Below are 21008 nucleotides of genomic sequence, written 5' to 3'. Positions count from 1 at the left end.
CTTCACTTTCTCTATGAAAGGAAGAGGTTATGCTTTTTTGTTTTGTGGTCATTGTTCTGTTATCAGGCGGTTTTGAAGGTTTGTTTAGTTTTTTCCCCCCAATTACCTGTGTAGCTGGCTCTTGGGCTTGGAGATTTTAGATTGTCCTGTTTCCTGTGGGCAGCTGTTAGCAATTCTGACTGAGACCTTTCTCCCTTCAGGTTGGCAGTGAGTACTGAGTCCTCTCGCAATGAAGGCCAACATACCATTTCCCTTTGTCATGGCTCACTGGAGATAGTGCGCTGTAACATCAAGCCCCACTATTACCCGAGCTGCGATAAATGTGAAAAGTTTGACCAAACCACCAGATTGCCCCAATTCTACGTAACTGTTTAATTTAGGTTAACAGAATACGAGCACCAGAGTTGTAAACTTAATAAGTAAATAACTGTTTATTGAACAAATTGTCTTTAACTAGTGGCAAAAGGAGGAAATGTGAACTGCTAACCTTACACACAGATTTTAAGGGTGGGATAAAACAGTTCAGTAGCACCAATCTAGAGTACAGAATTTGGTGGGTTGATTTTGATTTTGATCGATGTCTTCCAAATTCCTTTCAGTTCTTGTTGATGACAGGTGGTGGTCTTCCAGCACTTTCAGTATTTAGTTCACTGTTGAGAACTGTTTTTCAATGTCTCTAACAGTGGTTTTCCATTTTTCCTTTTTACAGGGTTTCCTCAGAAAGAGAACAGGTTATAGAGATATGAGGAAGAGAGATTTTAGATGTTTTCTCTTCGCAGGCCAGGAGCTTTCTCTGCTGCCCCGCTCTTCACACAGAAACTTAGTCACCTGGTTAGGAGCCAAAAAAATGTTGTCAGGCAGTTCCCATGGTCCAGGACTCCTTTCCAGCACCATCCTGTCTTTCATGGCAGACTGTTCCAGGACTGCAACATTGGATATATCTCTCAGCCTGTTCCAGGGGACATGTCCTTCAACCTGCAGCCATTGTAATTTTAATCCATAATCCAACAGAAAATATGACATGCTCTTTACAACAGTCCAACACAACCGCCACTTCCACCAGCGATGGCAGCTCACACTCGCTTCGTGTCGCGAACAGTGATGGTTCAGGGTGGCAACGTGGAGATGGCTTTTCAAGCCCTGGTCCGGATTCTCACCACAGACAGGATCATCGAAGAGGCAAAGCGCAGGGATTACTACGAGAAGCCCTGCAGGAAACGCATCTACAAGAATTACGAGAACTGCGGGCACATCTACAATAATGAGATGGCCAGGAAGTTGGCCTTCCTGGTGAAGAAGAACCGCCAGGATCCCTAGTTGGGCTGCTAGGTGGGATCCCCTAGTGAGAAACAGCGTTCGGCCAGACCTTGTGGTTTCGATGGTGTGTGAAAGGGGCAGAACAAGTGAACACTGGTTTCGGGACTCTGTTGTTTTGCTGTTAATTAGGCACATCGGACTCGAGCTGCAGCAGAGCCAGCCTGGCTTTTAGTCAGGTGGCTTGACCTTCTGAATAAAAAAAACCAAGCTGTCCACATTAAAAAAAAGTGAAAAGATATATGTTCCTTACATGCCTCCACCTTTAAAAGAGATGAAACGCCATTTCTAAAATGCGTTTCATCACAAGGCATGTGACACATGGACAACAAAACACGAGACTTACTTCCATTCAACCTTCCTCGCCCTTATACAATCTTCGGCATTTCTTACCCCTTTAACTTATTTCAGTATTTTACACCCGCGACAACATATCCGCAATCATGTTATCTTAACCGGTAATGTGAACAATCTTTACATTGAATGGCTGAAACAATAGACTCCATCTAAACAGTCTTACATTTCGAGTTTTAAACTTCTCAATCCACACCAGCAGATTATGTTAATGTTTCTTGGTTATCATGTTGGACATAAACTTCAAAGTGTTGAAGAGACAACAACAATGCTAGAGTTTCTTTTTCTACTGTAGAATTCTTCCTCTGATATTGATTTAGTTTCTTGGAAACGTACCCCACCGTCTTCTCTATCCTTATCCTAAATATGAGGACAGTGTCTAACTATCCCAGCATTGTTATACTGGCTAATGGAATTGTAGAAGGTTCATTTTGTGCATTGTCTACTTCTCCTTTTACCATGCCCTTACTGTCTCTGTCATCCTCCACCACTCCTACCACCTGGCACACTTGCTCTGTCTTATCTTCTCTGCAATGATATTCTTCAACATGTTTATGTGGCATAACCGTTTCTTCTTCCTACGTTCAGGAGTATCTATCAGATAAGTCACTTTACTAACTCTCCTAACTATCTTTAAAGGGGGCCACTGAATTTCACTTTCAAGGGTTCTCCCTGCAAAAGCAACAATACCAATACTTCGTCTCCTGCTTGGAACGTTCTAGTTGTAGCATGTTTGTCTGCCCATTCTTTCATTTTGGCTTGGGAGATTTTTAAAGTGCTCTCGTGCTACTTTACATGCTCCTGTGAGTCTTTCTAGGAACATGGGCATGTAATTCAACATGGAGGATTTGTCTTTCTGCTTTAGGAGCTTTTCCTTAATCACTTTTAATGGACATCTTATTTCATGACCATAGATCAATTCGAATGGACTAAATCCAGTGGATTCATTCAGAGAATCTCTGGTAGCAAATAATCAGAAATCTAATCCTTTGTCCCTATCCTTTGGGTTTTCATGGCAATAGGTCTTAATCATGGTTTTGAGAGTCTGACGGCATTCCTCTAAAGATCCCTGCGTCTGTGGGTGATAGGCGGTAGACTTTAGTTGTTTGATACTCAAATTGCTGATAACGTCCTGGAAAATTTTAGACGTGAAGTTAGAACTTTGGTCAGATTATATTTCAATTGGTGGGCCATAACGAGTGAAAAACTGTTAACTTTTCCACTAATATCTTAGTTGTAATTGTCTTTAAAGGAATAGCTTCTGGAAATCGGGTTGTCATATCCATGATTGTAAGGATATACTGATGTCCTACTTTCTTTTTGGGTAATGGTCCTACACAATCTACTAATACCCAACTGAATGGTTCTTCAAAACGTGGTATGGGTATTAAAGGTGCTGGTTTTATTACATGTTGAGGTTTACCTACTACCTGACATGTATAACACATTTTACAAAAGTGCACCACGTCCTTATGAAGTCTTGGCCAGGTAAAATGCCTGTTTATCGATGTTTCCGTAATCCTACATGTCCTGCCATAGGGGTTTCATATGCTACCTAAAGGGAACTAGATCTTTTCCAGGTTCTCGACCTTCCTTTGACTAGAAGGTCTTCTTGGGACTTTCCCCTGTTCCTCTCCCCTGGATTTTGTGGACTTTCTTCTTTAGTTTGGAACCTGCTTCTGCTGGCAACTGCTTCTAACTGAACTCAAACTACTGCTCAAGATAAAAGCAAAATACTGCAAATGCTGGAAATCTGAAACTGAAACAGAAAATGCTGGAAAAACTCAGCAGGTCTAACAGCATCTGTGGAGAGAAAACAGTTAACGTTTCGAGTCCGTATGACACTTCTTCAAAGCTAAAGAGAAGTAAAATGTGATGGAATTTATACTGTTTAAGGGGTGGGGGGGTGGAGCAGTGATGCTGGATAGAAGGCCAGTGATGGGTGGAGGCGAAGGAGAGATTGACAAAGATGTCATGAACAAAAGAACAAAGGGGTGTTAATGGTAGTAAGTACTGGCTAAAGGGGGTACTGAAGGTGGCATTAAGGTCAGAAAGCAGAATGTGATAATAGCAGGACAAGGGTAAGTACTCTGGAAAGAACAACATGAACAAGTGACAGACAGCCCTTGTGGGGGTTGGGTGGGGGGAGGGGACTACGGTGAGGAAAAAAGATTGAAAATGGGATAAAAGGTGGGGATAATTATGAGGTACAGCACCTTATCTTCTGATTAGGCGCTTTACAGCCTTCTGGAGTTAACACTGAGTTCAACAACTTCAGACCATGAACTCTCTCCTCCATTATCACCCCTTTTTTTAATCCCTTTTTTCAATGTTCATCTTCATTTTTTAATTTTTTATTTTTTCATTCTTATTTCTTATAAGACCATAAGACATAGGAGCAGAAATTAGGCCATTCGGCCCATCGAGTCTGCTCCACCATTCAATCATGGCTGATAAGTTTCTCAACCCCATTCTCCCGCCTTCTCCCCGTAACCTTTGATCCCCTTACCAATCAAGAACCTATCTATCTCCATCTTAAATACACTCAATGACCTGGCCTCCACAGCCTTCTGTGGCAATGAATTCCATAGATTCACCACTCTCTAGCTAAAGAAGTTTCTCCTCATCTCTGTTCTAAAAGGTCTTCCCTTTACTCTGAGGCTATGCCCTCGGGTCCTAGTCTCTCCTACTAATGGAAACATCTTCCCCATGTCCACTCTATCCAGGCCTTTCAATATTCTGTAAGTTTCAATCAGATCCCCCCCATATCCTTCTAAACTCCATCGAGTAGAGACCCAGAGTCCTCAAACGTTCCTCATAAGCCTTTCATTCCTGGGATCATTCTCATGAACCTCCTCTGAACCCTCTCCAGGGCCAGCACATCCTTCCTGAGAGGGGCCCAAAATTGCTCACAATATTCTAAATGTGGTCTGACCAGAGCCTTATAAAGCCTCAGCAGCACATCCCTGCTTTTATATTCTAGTCCTCTTGAAATAAATGCCAACATTGCATTTGCCTTCCTAACTACCGACTCAACCTGCAAGTTAACCTTAAGAGAATCCTGGACTAGGACTTCCAAGTCCCTTTGCATTCCAGATATCTGAATTCTCTCCCCATTTATAAAAGCAAAAAGCTGTGGATGCTGGAAATCCAAAACAAAAAACAAAAATAAAAATACCTGGAAAAACTCAGCAGGTTTGACAGCATCTGTGGAGAGGAACAGTTAACGCTGAGTCCATATGAAGAGTCATACGGACTCGAAACGTTAACTGTGTTCCTCTCCACAGATGCTTTCAGACCTGCTGAGTTTTTCCGGTATTTTTATTTTTGTTTTAGAGACAGTATATGTTTTGGTTATAGCCAATAAAGGGATGATCATTCGGTACTTACTTTGGTTTAGATATAAATTATTCTTCAACCATTATCCCCTATCCAAATTAAAAATGTAATTCTTTAACTATTTTTAAAAATGTTTGCCACTGCTCGCTCTACAAGCTAATCAGCTGAATTGGGCAATCATTGGGCAGTGTGACAGAGGACTAAAGAATGCTGGAAAACTTCATCTCATCTGGAAAGCAAGCACAACAAACAAAAGATGCGTCAAGTCAGCAAGAAGCTGGGATATAAGTGTACAAGATTTGAAGAGAAGTTTTCTGGGGTGCTGTTTTGAGATCCATGCAAGCAGGTTTAGCTGATTCTCTGAACACAATATTTAGAAGACCTGTGATATCCTGCAATATTATTGATATTGGAAAAATATTCGAGTGTGTCTTTGGGAAAGGAAAAACTTGTCCAACAAAAAGGGGATTTCAAATAGCTACCACCAAATGGTGAATGAGTTCAATGAGATTTTTGTATCACTCCTTAACCTGCGTTGGTCTTAGATTTTCAGTTAGTGCAGCCCGTTTGAAACGTTTCAAAGGAAAACCTTACTTTAAAAAAGCCTTATGTACACAGAGGCATTGAGGTTAGGGTGTCAATGTTGGTCAGTGAAGAGTGAAGGAGGATTGGTGAGGGAATGGATACAGTCATGGGTGATTACAGAAGTTAAGAGGGTGTAAGACTGGGAAAAGCAGCATTGGAGTAAATCAAGTCTAGATAAGGATGTCAAAGGAAAATGGGTTGAGGTCAGGGCAGAGACGAGCAATATCACCAAGGCTATAGTTAAGCATCTTTGCAATGTAAAGGATATGGGTTGGAAGCTCAGTTCAAACTGAGTCAAAAGCCAAAAATGTTTGTTTTGATCCCAATATTTAGCTGGAGGAAACTGGCTCATCCAAGGCTAGATGTTGGATAAGCAGTTTGACAGCAGAAGCAGTTGAGCTTGGTATGTGTAATTGTGGAAGTACATATTGCCAGGGAGAGCCATGCAGACATGGAAGATGTGGGGGCTGCGGGGTGGCAGCGGTGCAAGGATGAACCCTCGAGAGATTCCCAGGTAACAGGAAGGTTAAGAGAAGTCATTGCTGGAGAGGCTGTAACTACATTTAGATAGGTGCAAATGGAGTCAAACGAAGGCAACCCCCTCAAAGGTGGGAAACTGAGGAGTTATTGCTGGTGCATAGTGTGGTTAACTGCATTGAAGTTAGCAGAAAAGTTGAGGGGGATAATATACCATTGTCATAGTCACAGAAAATAATATTTATAGCTTTGTTTAGGGCCATTTTGGTGCTTTGAGGGGGATGGAAAGAGTAGAATATCAAAATTATTACAGCAAGGAAAACTGCTTTTCAGCCCCTCAAACCAGTGCTAACTCTGAACAATTTAGGTAATCCCACTCCCTTTCTCCTTCCCTGTAAACTGCAAATTTGTTCTCTTCAGGTGCTTATCCATTTCTCTATTGAAAGCCCCAATTAAATCTGCTTCCACACGACCTTTCAGGTAGTGCATTCCAGATTGCAACGACTTGCATGTAACAAAGCTTTTCCTTATTCCGCCATTGGCTCTTTTGCCGATCATTTTAAATCTGTACCCTTTGGTTAACCAACTTTCTGCCAGCAGTTTCTCCCTATCTATTCTGTCTAAACCACCCAAGATTTTGAACACCTCCATTACATCTCCTCTGAGCCTCCCCTTCTTTAATATGAGCAACCCCAGCTTCTCCAATCTATCCACATAACTGAGGTCTCATAGCTCTTTTGGAACCATTCTTGTAAATCTTTTCCAATGCCTTCACATCCTAAGTGCAGCACCCAAAATTGAATACAATACTTAAGAGTCACTGGTTCAGCCTGAACTCAAAAGTTCATCACAGATTCTTACTTCTGTACTCTATGCCTCTATGAATCCTTCAGAATTCATTATGCCCTTTTAGCCACTTTCTCAAACTGACCTGTCACTCTCAACAATTTGTGAAGATATATCTCCAGCTCTCAGTTTCTGCAACTCCTTTCGAATTACACCCTTTATTTCACATCTCACCCTTCCAACCAAAATACATTAATTTGCCTATTCCACCAGTTTATCTATCCAGAAATACATCTCTGTCCTCCTCATAGTTCACAATCCTTCCAAGTTTGGTGTCAGCTGAAAATTTTGAAGCCTTGCACACCCAAGTCTAGGTCATTAAATGTATTTCAAGAAAAGCCGTGGTTGTAGTCCCTGCCCCAGGGAACCCCACTGTATACCTTCCTCCAGTCTGAAAACAAGCAACCAACTATTTTTTTTTTACGTGGGTGTCGCTGGCTAGGCCAGCATTTATTGCCGATCCGTAATTGCCCTTGTTCAGAGGGCATTTAAGAGTCAACCACATTGCTGTGGGTCTGGAGTCACATGTAGGCCAGGCCAGGTAACGATGACAGATTTCCTTCCCTAAAAGGACATTAGTGAACCAGATGGGTTTGTAGAACAATCAACAATTTCATGGTTTCATGGTCATCATTAAACTGTTAATTTCAGATTTTTATTGAATCTGCCCTGGTGGGATTTGAACTCGGGTCCCCAGAGCATTACCATTTCTGGATTACTAGTCCAGTGACAATACTACTACACCATCGCCTCCCCCTACTATCAATCAGAAAACTTTGTATTCACTATTTAGTACATGGGCTCCAACTTTGCTGGCGAGGGGCACTTCATCAAAGTCCATTAACACCACATGAACCACATTATTGTTACAATCCCTGCAGAGACCAATAATGTTCAAGAGAAATTCAATCACTCAGTACTTAACTGAAAAAACGACGTCACAAGATTTCACATTAAGTGAGAACAAAATTTACTGCATGTAAAAAAAATTAAACAAAGCAAGCACTACTAACTTAACACCATGGTTTGTCAGTACTCCCTTTTTACTCCCTCCCCCCACCCCCAAGAGTTCCCTTTCACGTTACTAAATCTCAGTACGCAAATTCACTCCCATTTGTCCTCAGTGTTCCAGCTACACTTCTGAGGTACGAGATTTCCTGAGGATCTTTCCACTAGCTTTTGGCTAAGCGAACCGCAACTTTTCTTTAAGACTTCACGACTGCAGACTTCTCAGCTCAAGATTAAGCCCTAATGCCTTCTTGCCCTGACTTTGGACAGACTGCTTTTCCCCAGTTTGCTCCCACAGTTTTACAGCTCTTTTCAAGCTAATTGCTTTCTGCCTTTCACTGGAGATTTCTTCTTCTAGCTCCAAACTAGGCAAATATTCCAGCTTTTTTTCCCCTCTGCAAATGCCTTCTGTGAGAAACACCCAGATAAATTAAACAAAGGAACCTCTAACCCCCACAGTCCATCTCCATGGCAACGTGGCATGCTTTGGGGTGTTCCAAACAGAAATGCAAACCAACGAGCTTACCTTCAAAACAACCCCTTTGACTCTATGATCCATATGAATAATTATATCTCTAATAGCGTTTACGATCCTCTTTCCCAGAACTGCTCATCCCCCCAGCAACTCCCTTATTACCAACTGCTTTTAGCTTCTTTCATCTAAGAACTACATAAATAATTTAATTATTTTACTGAGATAATTTCAGACACCCTAGCTCTATCAAGAGATCCAGAGGTGGGTCACCCATTGGTTAAGTTTTCTCACTTTCAACTCTGACCTTGTAAGATAAACACAGGTTACTTTCCAACTGTAATTAATCCAGGCTTGTTTAATTTGCATTCACTTTAGGGTTGTTTACTCGGTTCTGAATTAAGTGTTTCAATTTATCTACCTTACAAAAAATCCAATTCCTAAAACTATTCTAAAACATATGAATTATGAAACTAGGTATTCGCAACATTATCTTCATCAATCCTGTCTGTTAGCTCAAAAAGTCTCAATGAAGTTAGTTAAATCCAATTGGCTTTTTGCTGGTTTTCTTAAGTAATCCATCCTTATATAATGACTGAGTTTTGTCTTGAATTATTATTTCTAAAAGCTTTCCCACCGCTGAGATTAAATTGACTGGCCTGTAGTTGCTGGGTTTATCCTTCCATCTTTTTTTTTTGAACAGTGTAACATAAGACCATAAGACATAGGAGCAGAGATTAGGCCATTCGGCCCATCAAGTCTGCTCCGCCATTCAATCATTGCTGATAAGTTTCTCAACCCCATTCTCCCACCTTCTCCCCGTAACCTTTGATCCCCTTACCAATCAAGAACCTATCTATCTCCGTCTTAAATACACTCAATGACCTGGCCTCCACAGCCTTCTGTGGCAATGAATTCCATAGATTCACCACTCTCTGGCTAAAGAGGTTTCTCCTCATCACTATTCTAAAAGGTCTTCCCTTTACTCTGAGGCTGTGCCCTCGGGTCCTAGTCTCTCCTACTAATGGAAACGTCTTCCCCACCTCCAATCTATCCAGGCCTTTCAGTATTCTGTAAGTTTCAATCAGATCCCCCCCCCACATCCTTCTAAACTCCATCGAGTAGAGACCCAGAGTCCTCAAACGTTCCTCATATGTTAAGCCTTTCATTCCTGGGATCGTTCTCGTGAACCTCCTCTTGTCCCTCTCCAGGGCCAGAACATCCTTCCTGAGATACGGGGTCCAAAATTCTAAATGTGGTTTGACCATAGCCTTATAAAGCCTCAGCAGCACATCCCTGCTTTTATATTCTAGGCCTCTCGAAATAAATGCCAACATTGCATTTGCCTTCTTAACTACCGACTCAACCTGCAAGTTAACCATAAGAGAATCCTGGACTAGGACTCCCAAGTCCCTTTGCACTCCAGATTTCTGAATTCTCTCCCCATTTAGAAAATAGTCTATGCCTCTATCCTTCCTACCAAAGTGCATGACCTTACACTTCCCCACGTTGTATTCCATCTGCCACTTCTTTGCCCATTCTCCTAACCTGTCCAAATCCTTCTGCAGCCTCCCTGCCTCCTCAATACTACCTGTCCCTCCACCTATCTTTGTATCATCTGCAAACTTAGCCAGGATGCCCTCAGTTCCTTCATCTGGATCATTAATGTATAAAGTGAAAAGTTGTGGTCCCAACACTGACCCCTGCGGAACTCCACTAGTCACCAGCCGCCATCCTGAGAAGGACCCCCTTATCCCCACTCTCTGCCTCCTGCCAGACAGCCAATCTTCTATCCATGCTAGTACCTTGCCTCTAACACCATGGCCTCTTATCTTACTGAGCAGCCTCCTGTGCGGCACCTTGTCAAAGGCCTTCTGGAAGTCCAAGTAGATAACACCCACTGGCTCTTCTCTACCTACTCGTTACCTCCTCAAAGAATTCTAACAGGTTTGTCAGGCATGACCTCCCCTTGATGAAACCATGCTGACTTTGCCTGATTCTACCATGCACTTCCAAGTATTCTGAAATCTCATCCTTAATAATGGACTCTAAAATCTTACCAACGACCGAGGTCAGGCTAATCGGCCTGTAATTTCCCATCTTTTGCCTCACTCCCTTCATAAACAGGGATTTACATTACAGTGATTCCTGAAAGATCACCACTAACGCCTCCACTATCTCTTCAGCTATCTCCTTCAGAACTCTGGGGTGTAATCCATCTGGTCCAGGTGATTTATCCACCTTCAGACCTTTCAGTTTTCCTAGCACCTTCTCCTTGGTAATGGCCACAATACTCACCTCTGCACCTCGACTCTCTTGAACTTTGGGGATGTTACTCGTGTCTGCCACCATGAAGACTGACGCAAAGTACCTATTCAGTTCCTCCGCCATTTCTTTGTTCCCCACTACTACTTCTCCAGCATCATTTTCCAGTGGCCCATTGTCCACTTTTGCCTCTCTCTTACCCTTTATATATCTAAAAAAAACTCTTGCAATCTTCTTTTATATTACTGACTAGTTTACGCTCCTAATTAATCTTCTCACTCCTTATTTCTTTTTTAGTTGTCCTCTGTTGGTCTTTGTAGGCTTCCCAATCCCCTGGTTTCCCACTGCTCTTTGCCGCACTGTATGCTTTCTCTTTAGCTTTTAATGCTGTCCCTGACTTCCCTTGTCATCCATGGTTGCCTCGTCCTCCCTTTAGTATGCTTCTTCTTCCTAGGGATGGACTTTTGCTGTGTCTCCCAAATTACTCCCAGAAACTCCTGCCATTGCTGTTCCACTGTCTTTCCTGCTCGGCTCATCTCCCAGTCAATTCTGACCAGCTCCTCCCTCATGCCTCTGTAGTTGCCTTTATTCAACTGTAATACCTTTACATCTGATTCCAGCTTTTTCCTCTCAAATTGCAGGATAAATTCTATCATATTATAGTCACTTCCTCCTAAGGGTCCCTTCACCTTAAGCTCCCTTATCAAATCTGCCTCATTACACATCACTAAATCTAGAATTGCCTGTTCCCTAGTGGGCTCCACCACAAGCTGCTCCAAAAAGCCATCTCGTAGTCATTCCACAAATTCCTTTTCTTGGGATCCACTACCAACCTGATTTTCCCAGTCTACCTGCATATTGAAATCCCCCATGATCACTGTAACCTTGTCTTTCTTACATGCCTTTTCTATTTCCTGGTGTATCTTGTGCCCCTCATCCTGACTACTGTTCGGAGGCCTGTACATAACTCCCTTTATGGTTTTTTTAACCTTTGCAGTTCCTCAACTCTACCCACACAGATTCTACATCATCTGACCCTAAGTCATTTCTTGCTATCGATTTAATTTCATTTCTTACTAACAAAGCAACCCCACCCCCTCTGCCAACCTGCCTATCTTTTCGATAGGAAGTATATCCTTAGATATTTAGCTCCCAGTCCTGATCCCCTTGCAGCCATGTCTCCGTGATGCCCACCACATCATACCTGCCAATTTCAATCTGTGCCACAAGCTCATTTACCTTATTTCGTATACTGCGTGCATTCAGATTCAACACCTTCGGTCCTGTATTTCCCATCTCCTTTCTCATTGTCGTCCCTTTATCTGATGCGCTTGAAGTTAGATTCCTAGCCCTTTCCAAACACTCTGTCCTATTTTGTGTTCTGGGGACTTTAATAGCCTCTCCTGGGCTCTCCTTTCTTTTCAGTTTTTTCATAATTTTCCATGAAGTTGAATCCACCACCCCCCCCACACGCTAACCTGCTGCTTTGTTTCCCATTAGTCATACTTCTTGGATCGGTTCAGGTGGAGACCATCCCAACGGTACAGATCCCTCCTGTTCCAATACTGATGCCAGTGCCCCACGAAATGGAACCCCTCTTTCCCGCACCACTCCTTTAGCCACGTGTTTACTTCCCTTATTCTCGAGTCCCTATGCCAATTTGCACGTGGCTCGGGTAGTAATCCAGAGATTATAACTCGAGGACCTGTTCTTTAATTTAGTTCCTAGTTCCTGATTATCCCCAAACTGGTCCACTTTCCTAGACTTACCTATGTTATTTGTCCCGACGTGGACCACAACAACTGGACCCTCCCCCTCCCTCTCCAATATCCTTTCAAGCCGGTCAGAGATGTCCCTCACCCTGGAATTATCCAGTCATCTGGTAACAACCCTGTATCCAATAACAATTTACATTTATATAGCTGCTTTAGCATGAGCAGCATTATAAAGCAAAGTATGATACTCAGCAACACGAGATGACATTAGGTCAGATGGCCAAAAACTTGGTCAAAGAGCTAGGTTTTACAGATTGTCTTAAAGAGGGAAGAGATGTAGAGAGGTATTGGTAGGGTATTCAGGAGCTTAGGGCCAGCATCTGAACATGCAGGCACCAACGGTGAAGCAAATAAAATCGGGGATGATCAAGAAGCCAGGATTAGAGTGTGCAGATATCGGAGGGTTGTGGGGCTGGAGAAGGTTAGTGATAGGGAGGTGCCAGGCCACAGAAAGATTTGAAAATAAGGATGAAAATTTTAAAACCAAGATGTTGCTTGACCAAGAGCCAATGTAGGCCAGCAAGCACAGGATTAATAGGTGAACAGGACTTGGTGCTAGATAAGACATGGTCAACACAGTTTTGGGAGACCAGCCAGGAGTACACCACAATACTCAAGTCTAGAGGTAACAAAGGCATGAATGAGGCTTTCAGAAACAGATATGTTGAGATCGGATTGAAGGGACAAAGTCAGGTGTTGTCATAGAGGTGGAAAAAGGAGGTCTTAGTGCAGCACAAATATGACTTTGGAAGATCATCACAGCATTAAATGTGACATCAAGGTTGCAAACAGACTGGCTTAATTTCAGACTTTTGCCAGGGAGAGGGATGGAGTCAGTAAGAGCCCTGACCAAAAACAATGGCTTCAGTCTTCCCAATATTTAATTGGAGGAAATTTCTGCTCATCCAGTACTCGATGTCAAATAAGCAGTCTGATCATTTAGCAGTGGAGGAGTTGATGGAAAGGTCGTGGTGAGGTAGTGTCATCAGCATACACGTGAAATGCTGTGCTTTTAGATCATGTTACCGAGGACCAACACATAGATGAAAAAAAGGAGAGAACCAAGAATAGATCCTTAGAGGACACCTGAGGTAATGGTGCAGGTGCAAGTGATTCTTCGTCTATGATTAGATAGATTAGAATGGAACCAGGTGAGAGCAGCCCCACCTAGCTAGATGGCAGTAGAGGTATTAGAGGAAGGTGTGGTCAACAGTGTCAAAGGTTGCAGACAGGTCGAGAAGGGCAAGGAGGAAAAGTTTGTCTCAGTCACATACATGACATTTATAAGAGCTGTTCCAGGATTGTAGCAGGGGCAGAAACTTGAATGGAGGGATTCAAGCATGGAGTTCTGGAAAGGCTGGGCATGGACTTGATAGATGACAAAATGTTCAGGACTTTGGTGAGGAAAGAGAGGTTGGAGATGGGGAGTAGTTTGCAAGTACAATGAGCGAAGATGACACATTTAAAGGGGAGAGGTAAACCTGAAGGGAAAAAAAGTTACTGGCTAACATGAGGACCAGAAGCGGGAGTTGGGTGGTCAGCAGTTTAATGGGAATAAGATTGAGGGAGCAGGAGGGGAATCTCATGGACAAAATAAGCTCAGAGAGCTTATGGGGAGACAGGAGAGAAGCCAGGGAAACATTCAACAAGGATTGAAGATTGTGGTCACTTGCTTTGTAATTTCCACTCATTTCCTTCAGCATCCTCAGGTGTATTCCATCCACTCCTGGTGGCTTATCAGTTGACAGTCTTGTGGCACAGTGCGGAGCATCCTGACTTCTAAACCACAAGCTCCAGGTTTGAGTACCCCCCAACTCCAAACTTTATGGCCACATTTGTGGTGTGGCCAAGCAGGTTGATTGTCAACCTGTAAATCCTTCTGATAAGCCTTTGAGAAGGCAGTAAGAACGGGAGAGTTTCCTAGTCAGCCAGAACTGTGTGGTGGCTACAGTGCAACAACACCCCTCTGTCAAAAGACTCACACACAAGTATCTTCCTCGCTTTGAGGGGCTGCTAGAAAGAGATGGCTTATCAACTTTAAGTATAGCCAACTTTTCTGACACTTGCTGTTTATCCAAGATTGAAGGAATTCAAATAGAACAGCAAGGAAATATGGGCACAGGTCTAAAAGTCAACAGCTTTGGAGGTTTCAGAAAGGCTCAAGATTAGGTGGCAGCTTGCAAGATCAAAAGTGGGTATTTGGAGAGAGGAGTGAGTGATTTTGAAAGCGAATGAGACAGCGTTCAAGGAGACAACCCAATTACAATGCCAGTTAACGTGTGGGACAGGAATCTAAGCTGGATGCTTGTGTACTTAATAAGACTGAGGTTTACGGGAACAAAAGTTAGGTCTCAGACAAGTTAATCTTGTGAGAAAGCATGGGGGAGATGGGGAGGGAAAGACAGACACAGGCATGGGTCAGGAATAGGGTACTGGGCGTAACAGATGAGGTTGCGTTGGAGAACAGAAGGGAGTAGCAGAATAGACAGCTAAATAAATGGTCTATCTTAATGACAAAGAAACCTTCGAATTCCCAGCATTTGTTGTCAGAGGCGAGAGTGGGAGAAGGATTTGAGGAAGTCATTGGAAATGTAGAATATTAGTGAGGTGATCTTTGGGGTCTCAAATGAACTGTTTTGGCTGTTTTGACAGTAGAAAGCAAGACCTGTAGAGTTTGATGCAATCCAGTCAGATTTGACAATGCAGCTACACAATAAAGAGCATCGGTAAGCTTCTCTATTATGCATGTCTCCCTTTGACCCTGGCAAACAAGTCAATCTGGCACACTATCAATATTTAGTTCCCCAATGGTGTTGAAAGTGCAAATGGACTGTAGCATGTGAAGGCAGCAGCTCACCACTTCTCAAGGGCAATTTGGGATAGGCAACAAATGCTGATCTTGCCAGTGATACCTATATCCCCATTAAAAGTAAAAAAAAACTTTATCACCCCCAATCTATGTTATAGTGCAGGATACGAGGCATTCTCCTCCCACACAGCCTCCTCTTTCTGAGCAAGATGATAATTCTACAGACTCCATAAAGTGATTACCACCCCTTAAGTTTATCCTTCCTTTTCCAGATGCAGTTGCTGGTTAAAATGTAACTGCCACTAATGCTGAAGTGTTCTCTCATGCTAAGTATTAACACACACTAAACATTTTGGACCAATTTGGTGCATAATATTTCCTTCTGAAAATGGGCTCCAGATGTACTTCCTTAAAGCCTTGCAGCTATCTCAGTTAATGAGCAGTGCTTACAGATTACAGCACATTCAGCAGATGTGGTTGTGGACCAGGGGAAAGAGTACCAGTGAAACTGCAATTAAAGACTTAGACAAAATTATTTTAGAATACTGTATTTATCAACTACTTCTGATCCTCCTGCCAGTGTTTTAGTGTATGCTGAAGACGCTAACATAGAGAATGCCATTTAATGCCAATTTTAATCCTTAAGGTACTTCTTTGTCCTTTCTCCTCTCCATTGCACCTCTTGACCTGCTAATCTGGGAAAAAACATTGTAATAATGGAAACCAAGGCTAGAAGTACACATCTCTGTTTAAAAGGAGCGGCTGAAGGATTTAGATGTGGGGAGCTCCATCTCAATGGCCATGGATTCAGAGTTATTTTTGACATTCAGTTCTATACTTCAGAATTAGCGAATTAGTGAATGTGCACATGGCACAAGTTATTTTAAATGATCCACAACCAGGTTTTGCAGCTCCTGTAAAAGAATCATCATTTGAATGCATTTAGTTGAGATATAGAAATGTAAAGTTTGCAGAAATTGGTGTAATTCCTGCTATGCTACTGACAAACCATTGAGTTAGTTATGAAGCCATTTACTGCATGTCTAGGAACTGAGCCAACTTTTTAATTAAGTACAGATCTTCTGCAATTACTTCAAGCAGAACCAAAGATTGAAGCTTTTGCTTCGGCACAAAAAAAGTGCTCCCAAAAATCTGAATGCAATTCTCTCATTTTGCTTTGCTCAATATTCAGGCTAAGATGATAGTCAAATTACTCATGAGCTCTGTCCAATAATAAGTATAATAAACAATTCCCAGAATTTCAGCTGGGGGCAAGTTAAAATTTCCTTGCTTAATACTCTTCCACGGCCAGACTGTAACAACTACAAGCCAAGCCAACTACGAGCCATTACTCCCACAAGAGTGCTGATATTTAAATGTTAATATTTTTATTTTCTGAACTGAATCTACATGGCTAAGACAAATAGAGGCCAGGACTTCAAATGCCAATAGTGACTGAGATGTGAATATCATGAAGGGACACTTACACAATTTATCACAACTCAAATGAAACTCCAATATTACCACTGATCAATTAATGTCCAGCTAGAATAGATTTGCACACATTCTCAAACTCTGTTGAGAATTGGCTTACATAAAATTTGGCGGATAATACTTTTAACATGGCGTACATGGACTTCCGAAAGGCATCTGATTACAACTTGTCAGCAAAGTTAGTTCAAGATCTACAGTAATGTGCTTGACTCTTAAATGCCCTTTGAAAAGGCCTAGCAAGCTGCTCATTTGTATTAAACCACTACAAAGCCTACAGAAAAAAAAGAAACCAGACGGATCACCCAGCATCGACCTAGGCACTGGAAACGACAACAGCAAACTCAGCCCTGTCCACCCTGCAAAGTCCTCCTTACTAACAACTGGGGGCTTGTGCCAAAGCTGGGGGAACTGTGCCACAGAATAGTCAAGCAACTACCTGACATACTCATACTCACAGAATCATACCTTACAATGTCCCAGAAACCACCATCACCATCCCTGGATATGTACTGTCCCACCGGCCAGACTGACCCACCAGAGGTGGCGACACAGTGGTATACAGTTGGGAGGGAGTTGCCCTGGGAGCCCACAACATCGACTCTGGACCCAGTAAATCTCATGGTGTCGGGTCAAACATGGGCAAGGAAACCTACTGCTAATTACCACCTACTGCCCCCCTCAGCTGATGAATCAGTACTCCTCCATGTTGAACACCAACCAAAAGAAGCAAGGGCACAGAATATGCTTTGGGCGACGGACTTTACTGTCTATCACCAAAGTGGCTCGGTAGCACCACTATTGACCGAGTCCTAAAGGACACAGGTGCTAGACTGAGTCTGCAGCACATAGTGAGGGAACCAAGAGGGAAAAAACATACTTGACCTCATCCTCACCAACCTACCTGCCGCAGATGCATTTGTCCAAAACAGCGTTAGTGGGGGTGACCACCGCACAGTCCTTGTGCAGACAAAGACCTACCTTCACATTGAGAATACCCTCCATTGTGTTGTGTGGCACTACTACCATGCTAAATGGGATAGATTTTGAACAGATCTAGAAATTCAAGGTTGGGCATCAAGAAGGTGCTGTGGGCCATCAGCAGCAGCATTGTACTCAACCACAATATCCCCCACTCTACCATTACCACCAAGCTAGGGGATCAACCCTGGCTCAATGAAGAGTGCAGGAGGACATGCCAGGAACAGCAACAGGCATACCTAAAAATGAGATTTCAACCTGGTGAAGCTACAACGCAGGACTACTTGCATGCCAGAGAGAAGCAGCATGCAAAGGACAGAGCTAAGCAATCCCACAACCAATGGGTCAGATTAAGCTCTAGTCATGAATGGTGGTGGACAATTAAACAACTATCTAGAGGAGAAAGCTCCACAAATATCCCCATCCTCAATGGTGGGAGAGCCCAGCACATCAGTGCAAAAGACAAGGCTAATGGATTTGCAACCATCTTGAGCCAGAAGTGGATGATCCACCTCAGCCTCCTCCTGAGGTCCCCAGCAGCATATGTGTCAGTCTTCAGCCAATTCGATTCACTCCACATAATATCAAGAAACAGCTAAAGGCACTGGATGTTGCAAAGGCAACATGTTGCAAAGTCCTAACAGTCTTCCAGCAATAGTACAGAAGATGTGTGCTCCAGAGCTTGCCACACCCCTAGCCAAGCTGTTCCAATACAGCTACAACACTGGCATCTACCTGGGGGAAAATTCTCCACCGGTTGGAATCATACCTAGCGCATAGAAAGATGGCTGCAGTTGTTGGAGGTCAGCCATCTCATTCCCAGAACATCACTGCAGGGGTTCCTCAGGGTACTGTCCTCAGCCCAAACATCTTCAGCTGCTTCAGCGGTGACCTTCCCTCCATCATAAGGTCAAAAGTGAGGATGTTCATTGATGATTCAATGTTCAGCACCATTCACAACTCCTCAGGTACTGAAGCGGTCAGTGCCCATATGTATCGACACCTGGACAACAGTTAGGCTTGGGCTGATAAGTGGCAAATAACACTGGCACCATACAAGTGCCAAGCAATGACCATCTACAACAGGAGAGAATCCAACCATCTCCCCTTGACATTCAAACATTCAATGGCATTACCACTGAATCCCCAACCATCATCATCCTGAGGTTACCATTGACCAGAAACTGAACTGACCCAGCCACATAAATGCTGTGGCTTCCAGAGCAGGTCAGAAGCTGGGAACTCTGTGGAGAGTAACTCACTTACCAAATCCCCAAAGCCTGCACACTATCAACAAGGCATAAGTTCGGAGTGTGATGGAATACTCTTCACTTGCCTGGATGAGTGCAGCTTCAACTACACTCAAGAAGCTCAACATATCAGACAAAGCAGCCTGCTTGATTGGCATCCCATCCACCACTTCCAACATCCACTTCCTCCACCACTGATGCAGTGGCAGCAGTATGTACCATCTACAAGATGCACTGCTGCAACTCACCAAGGCTCCTTCAACAGCACCTTCCAAACCCATGACCTCTACCACCTAGAAGAACAGGGGCAGCAGATGTATGGGTACACCACCACCACCTGCAAGCTCCCCTCCAAGCCCCACACCATCTTGACTTGGAAATATAATCACCATTCCTTCACTGTCGCTGGGTCAAAATCCCAAAACTCCCTTCCTAACAGCACTTTGGGTGTACCTATACAGTTCAAGAATGCATTGCGCCACCACCTTCTTAAGGGCAACTAGGGATGGGCAATAAAACTGCTGGCCTAGCCAGCAATGCCCATATCTTGTGAAAAAAAAATCAATCCAGCTACATTTTGTTACGGCTCTACATCATCAGAATCATTATTTTAAATCTGTGAGGTAACTTGTTTCATTACTATAGATGTCTTCTTTGTTGATGCCTTCATGAGCCAATTACATGTGGACCTGAAATGGCCAATTTGTCACAATGGCCGGGTGCATGGTAAACGCATGCATGAACACAGGAGATAGGAGCAGGGGTAGTCCGTATGACTCATTAAGCCTGCTCCGCCATTCAATATGGCCATGGCTGATCTTGGGCTTCAACTCCACTTTCCCATCCGCTTCCCATGTCGCTCAATTCCCCAAGAGGCAAAAAAATTAGTTGATCCCAGCCTCAAATATAGTCAACAATGGAGCATCCACAACACTCTGGGGTAGAAAATTCCAAAGAATCACAGTCCTTTAAATGAAGAAATTTCTCATCTCAGTCCTAAATGATTGGGGCAATGGTGCTCGGAATAGTCTCTCCCAAGATTTAGCACCAGAGTCTGTTGACATCGTTTCCTGGGTTAATCATCTTTCTCATTTCATCAGGCATGGTTCAGTGTTGCCACTGCATATGATAGAATTCTTCAAACAAACATCAAACAGCTCATTTCATTTTTTTCCCTTTTCATCTCCTGCTAGGCCTACCAAACAGACAGCAGGAACACATGAACCTCACTTCATATCTATGTACGTACTCCACATCAAACAGAGCTGGCCATATTTTAATCTGACCTTCGCTTTCATGGTGTGTGGGTGCTGATGTGCAGTCTGAAAGCATGAAGCAGCTGTTAAAATTCAAGGTCAGTGTCAGAAACAGCAACAGAAAATTTTAAGTATAGGATCAGAGGCAAGATATCAAGAGTACAATTTTAAAATTTGACTGTGCATTGCATATCAAGCAAGAACATGTCAGGATTAAAAATATTTCAAATTTAGAAGATGTGAAACAAAATGAGTTCAAGTCACTGGAATCACCCAGAAATTCTAAAAACTATTACTCAAATTCCCCTGCACTCAAAAAATTCAAGTTTGAAAATCACAATTTTACATCATGAAATTGTTTCAACAGTGTGCACAAATCTCTAAAGGCCCTGCTATTCATAGTGGTGTGAACGGTTGGGTGTTCAAAAAATTATTAAAAATATGAACACAAATGTAAAACTTACTTATAGATTACTAAGGCCTGGAATGCATCATGCACTTATCTTATTTGTTAGGCAGAGAATGCTGTATGATGCAAAGGAAAAGAAAATTCTAATATTTAATGTAAAATCATTTTGCTTGGCATTATAGTTAAAATAGTGAATGATCTAATAGCTTTTTCAAACTATATTTATCTCCTATTTACTTTGTCTTTTCCTAATCAACACTGCACTATGGACCCCCTGTCCTTGAACGAGGTGTGACAATTTAATAATAAACATCTGTGCTTTACAGGAGTCTTAATCCAAGAACAAAATATTTGGCGATCTAGTTCTGCATTGATCA

The 21008-nt window shown here is 42.7% G+C and overlaps 2 protein-coding genes across 3 annotated transcripts in view; one reads left to right on the top strand and one right to left on the bottom strand.

Annotated features, from left to right (window-relative positions):
• The window catches only part of LOC144681065 (inactive tyrosine-protein kinase 7-like), a 317600-nt gene that overhangs the window by 205781 nt on the left and 90811 nt on the right, over positions 1-21008 (bottom strand). The window lies entirely within an intron of this gene.
• LOC144680401 (small ribosomal subunit protein bS21m-like) lies at positions 1066-1317 on the top strand. Its single transcript, XM_078541371.1, has one exon. It carries the CDS (start codon positions 1066-1068, stop codon positions 1315-1317), a length of 252 nt encoding a protein of 83 aa, XP_078397497.1.

Source organism: Cetorhinus maximus, chromosome 5 (assembly GCF_964194155.1).
Source record: "Cetorhinus maximus chromosome 5, sCetMax3.hap1.1, whole genome shotgun sequence".
Taxonomy (NCBI): domain Eukaryota; kingdom Metazoa; phylum Chordata; class Chondrichthyes; order Lamniformes; family Cetorhinidae; genus Cetorhinus; species Cetorhinus maximus.
The sequence above is the reverse complement of the archived record's forward strand: the minus strand, read 5'-3'. Positions and strand labels throughout refer to the sequence as shown.

Bases quoted from the DNA above. Each gene is read 5' to 3' on its own strand.
- LOC144680401 (XM_078541371.1), top strand. From the start codon at position 1,066: ATGGCAGCTCACACTCGCTTCGTGTCGCGAACAGTGATGGTTCAGGGT.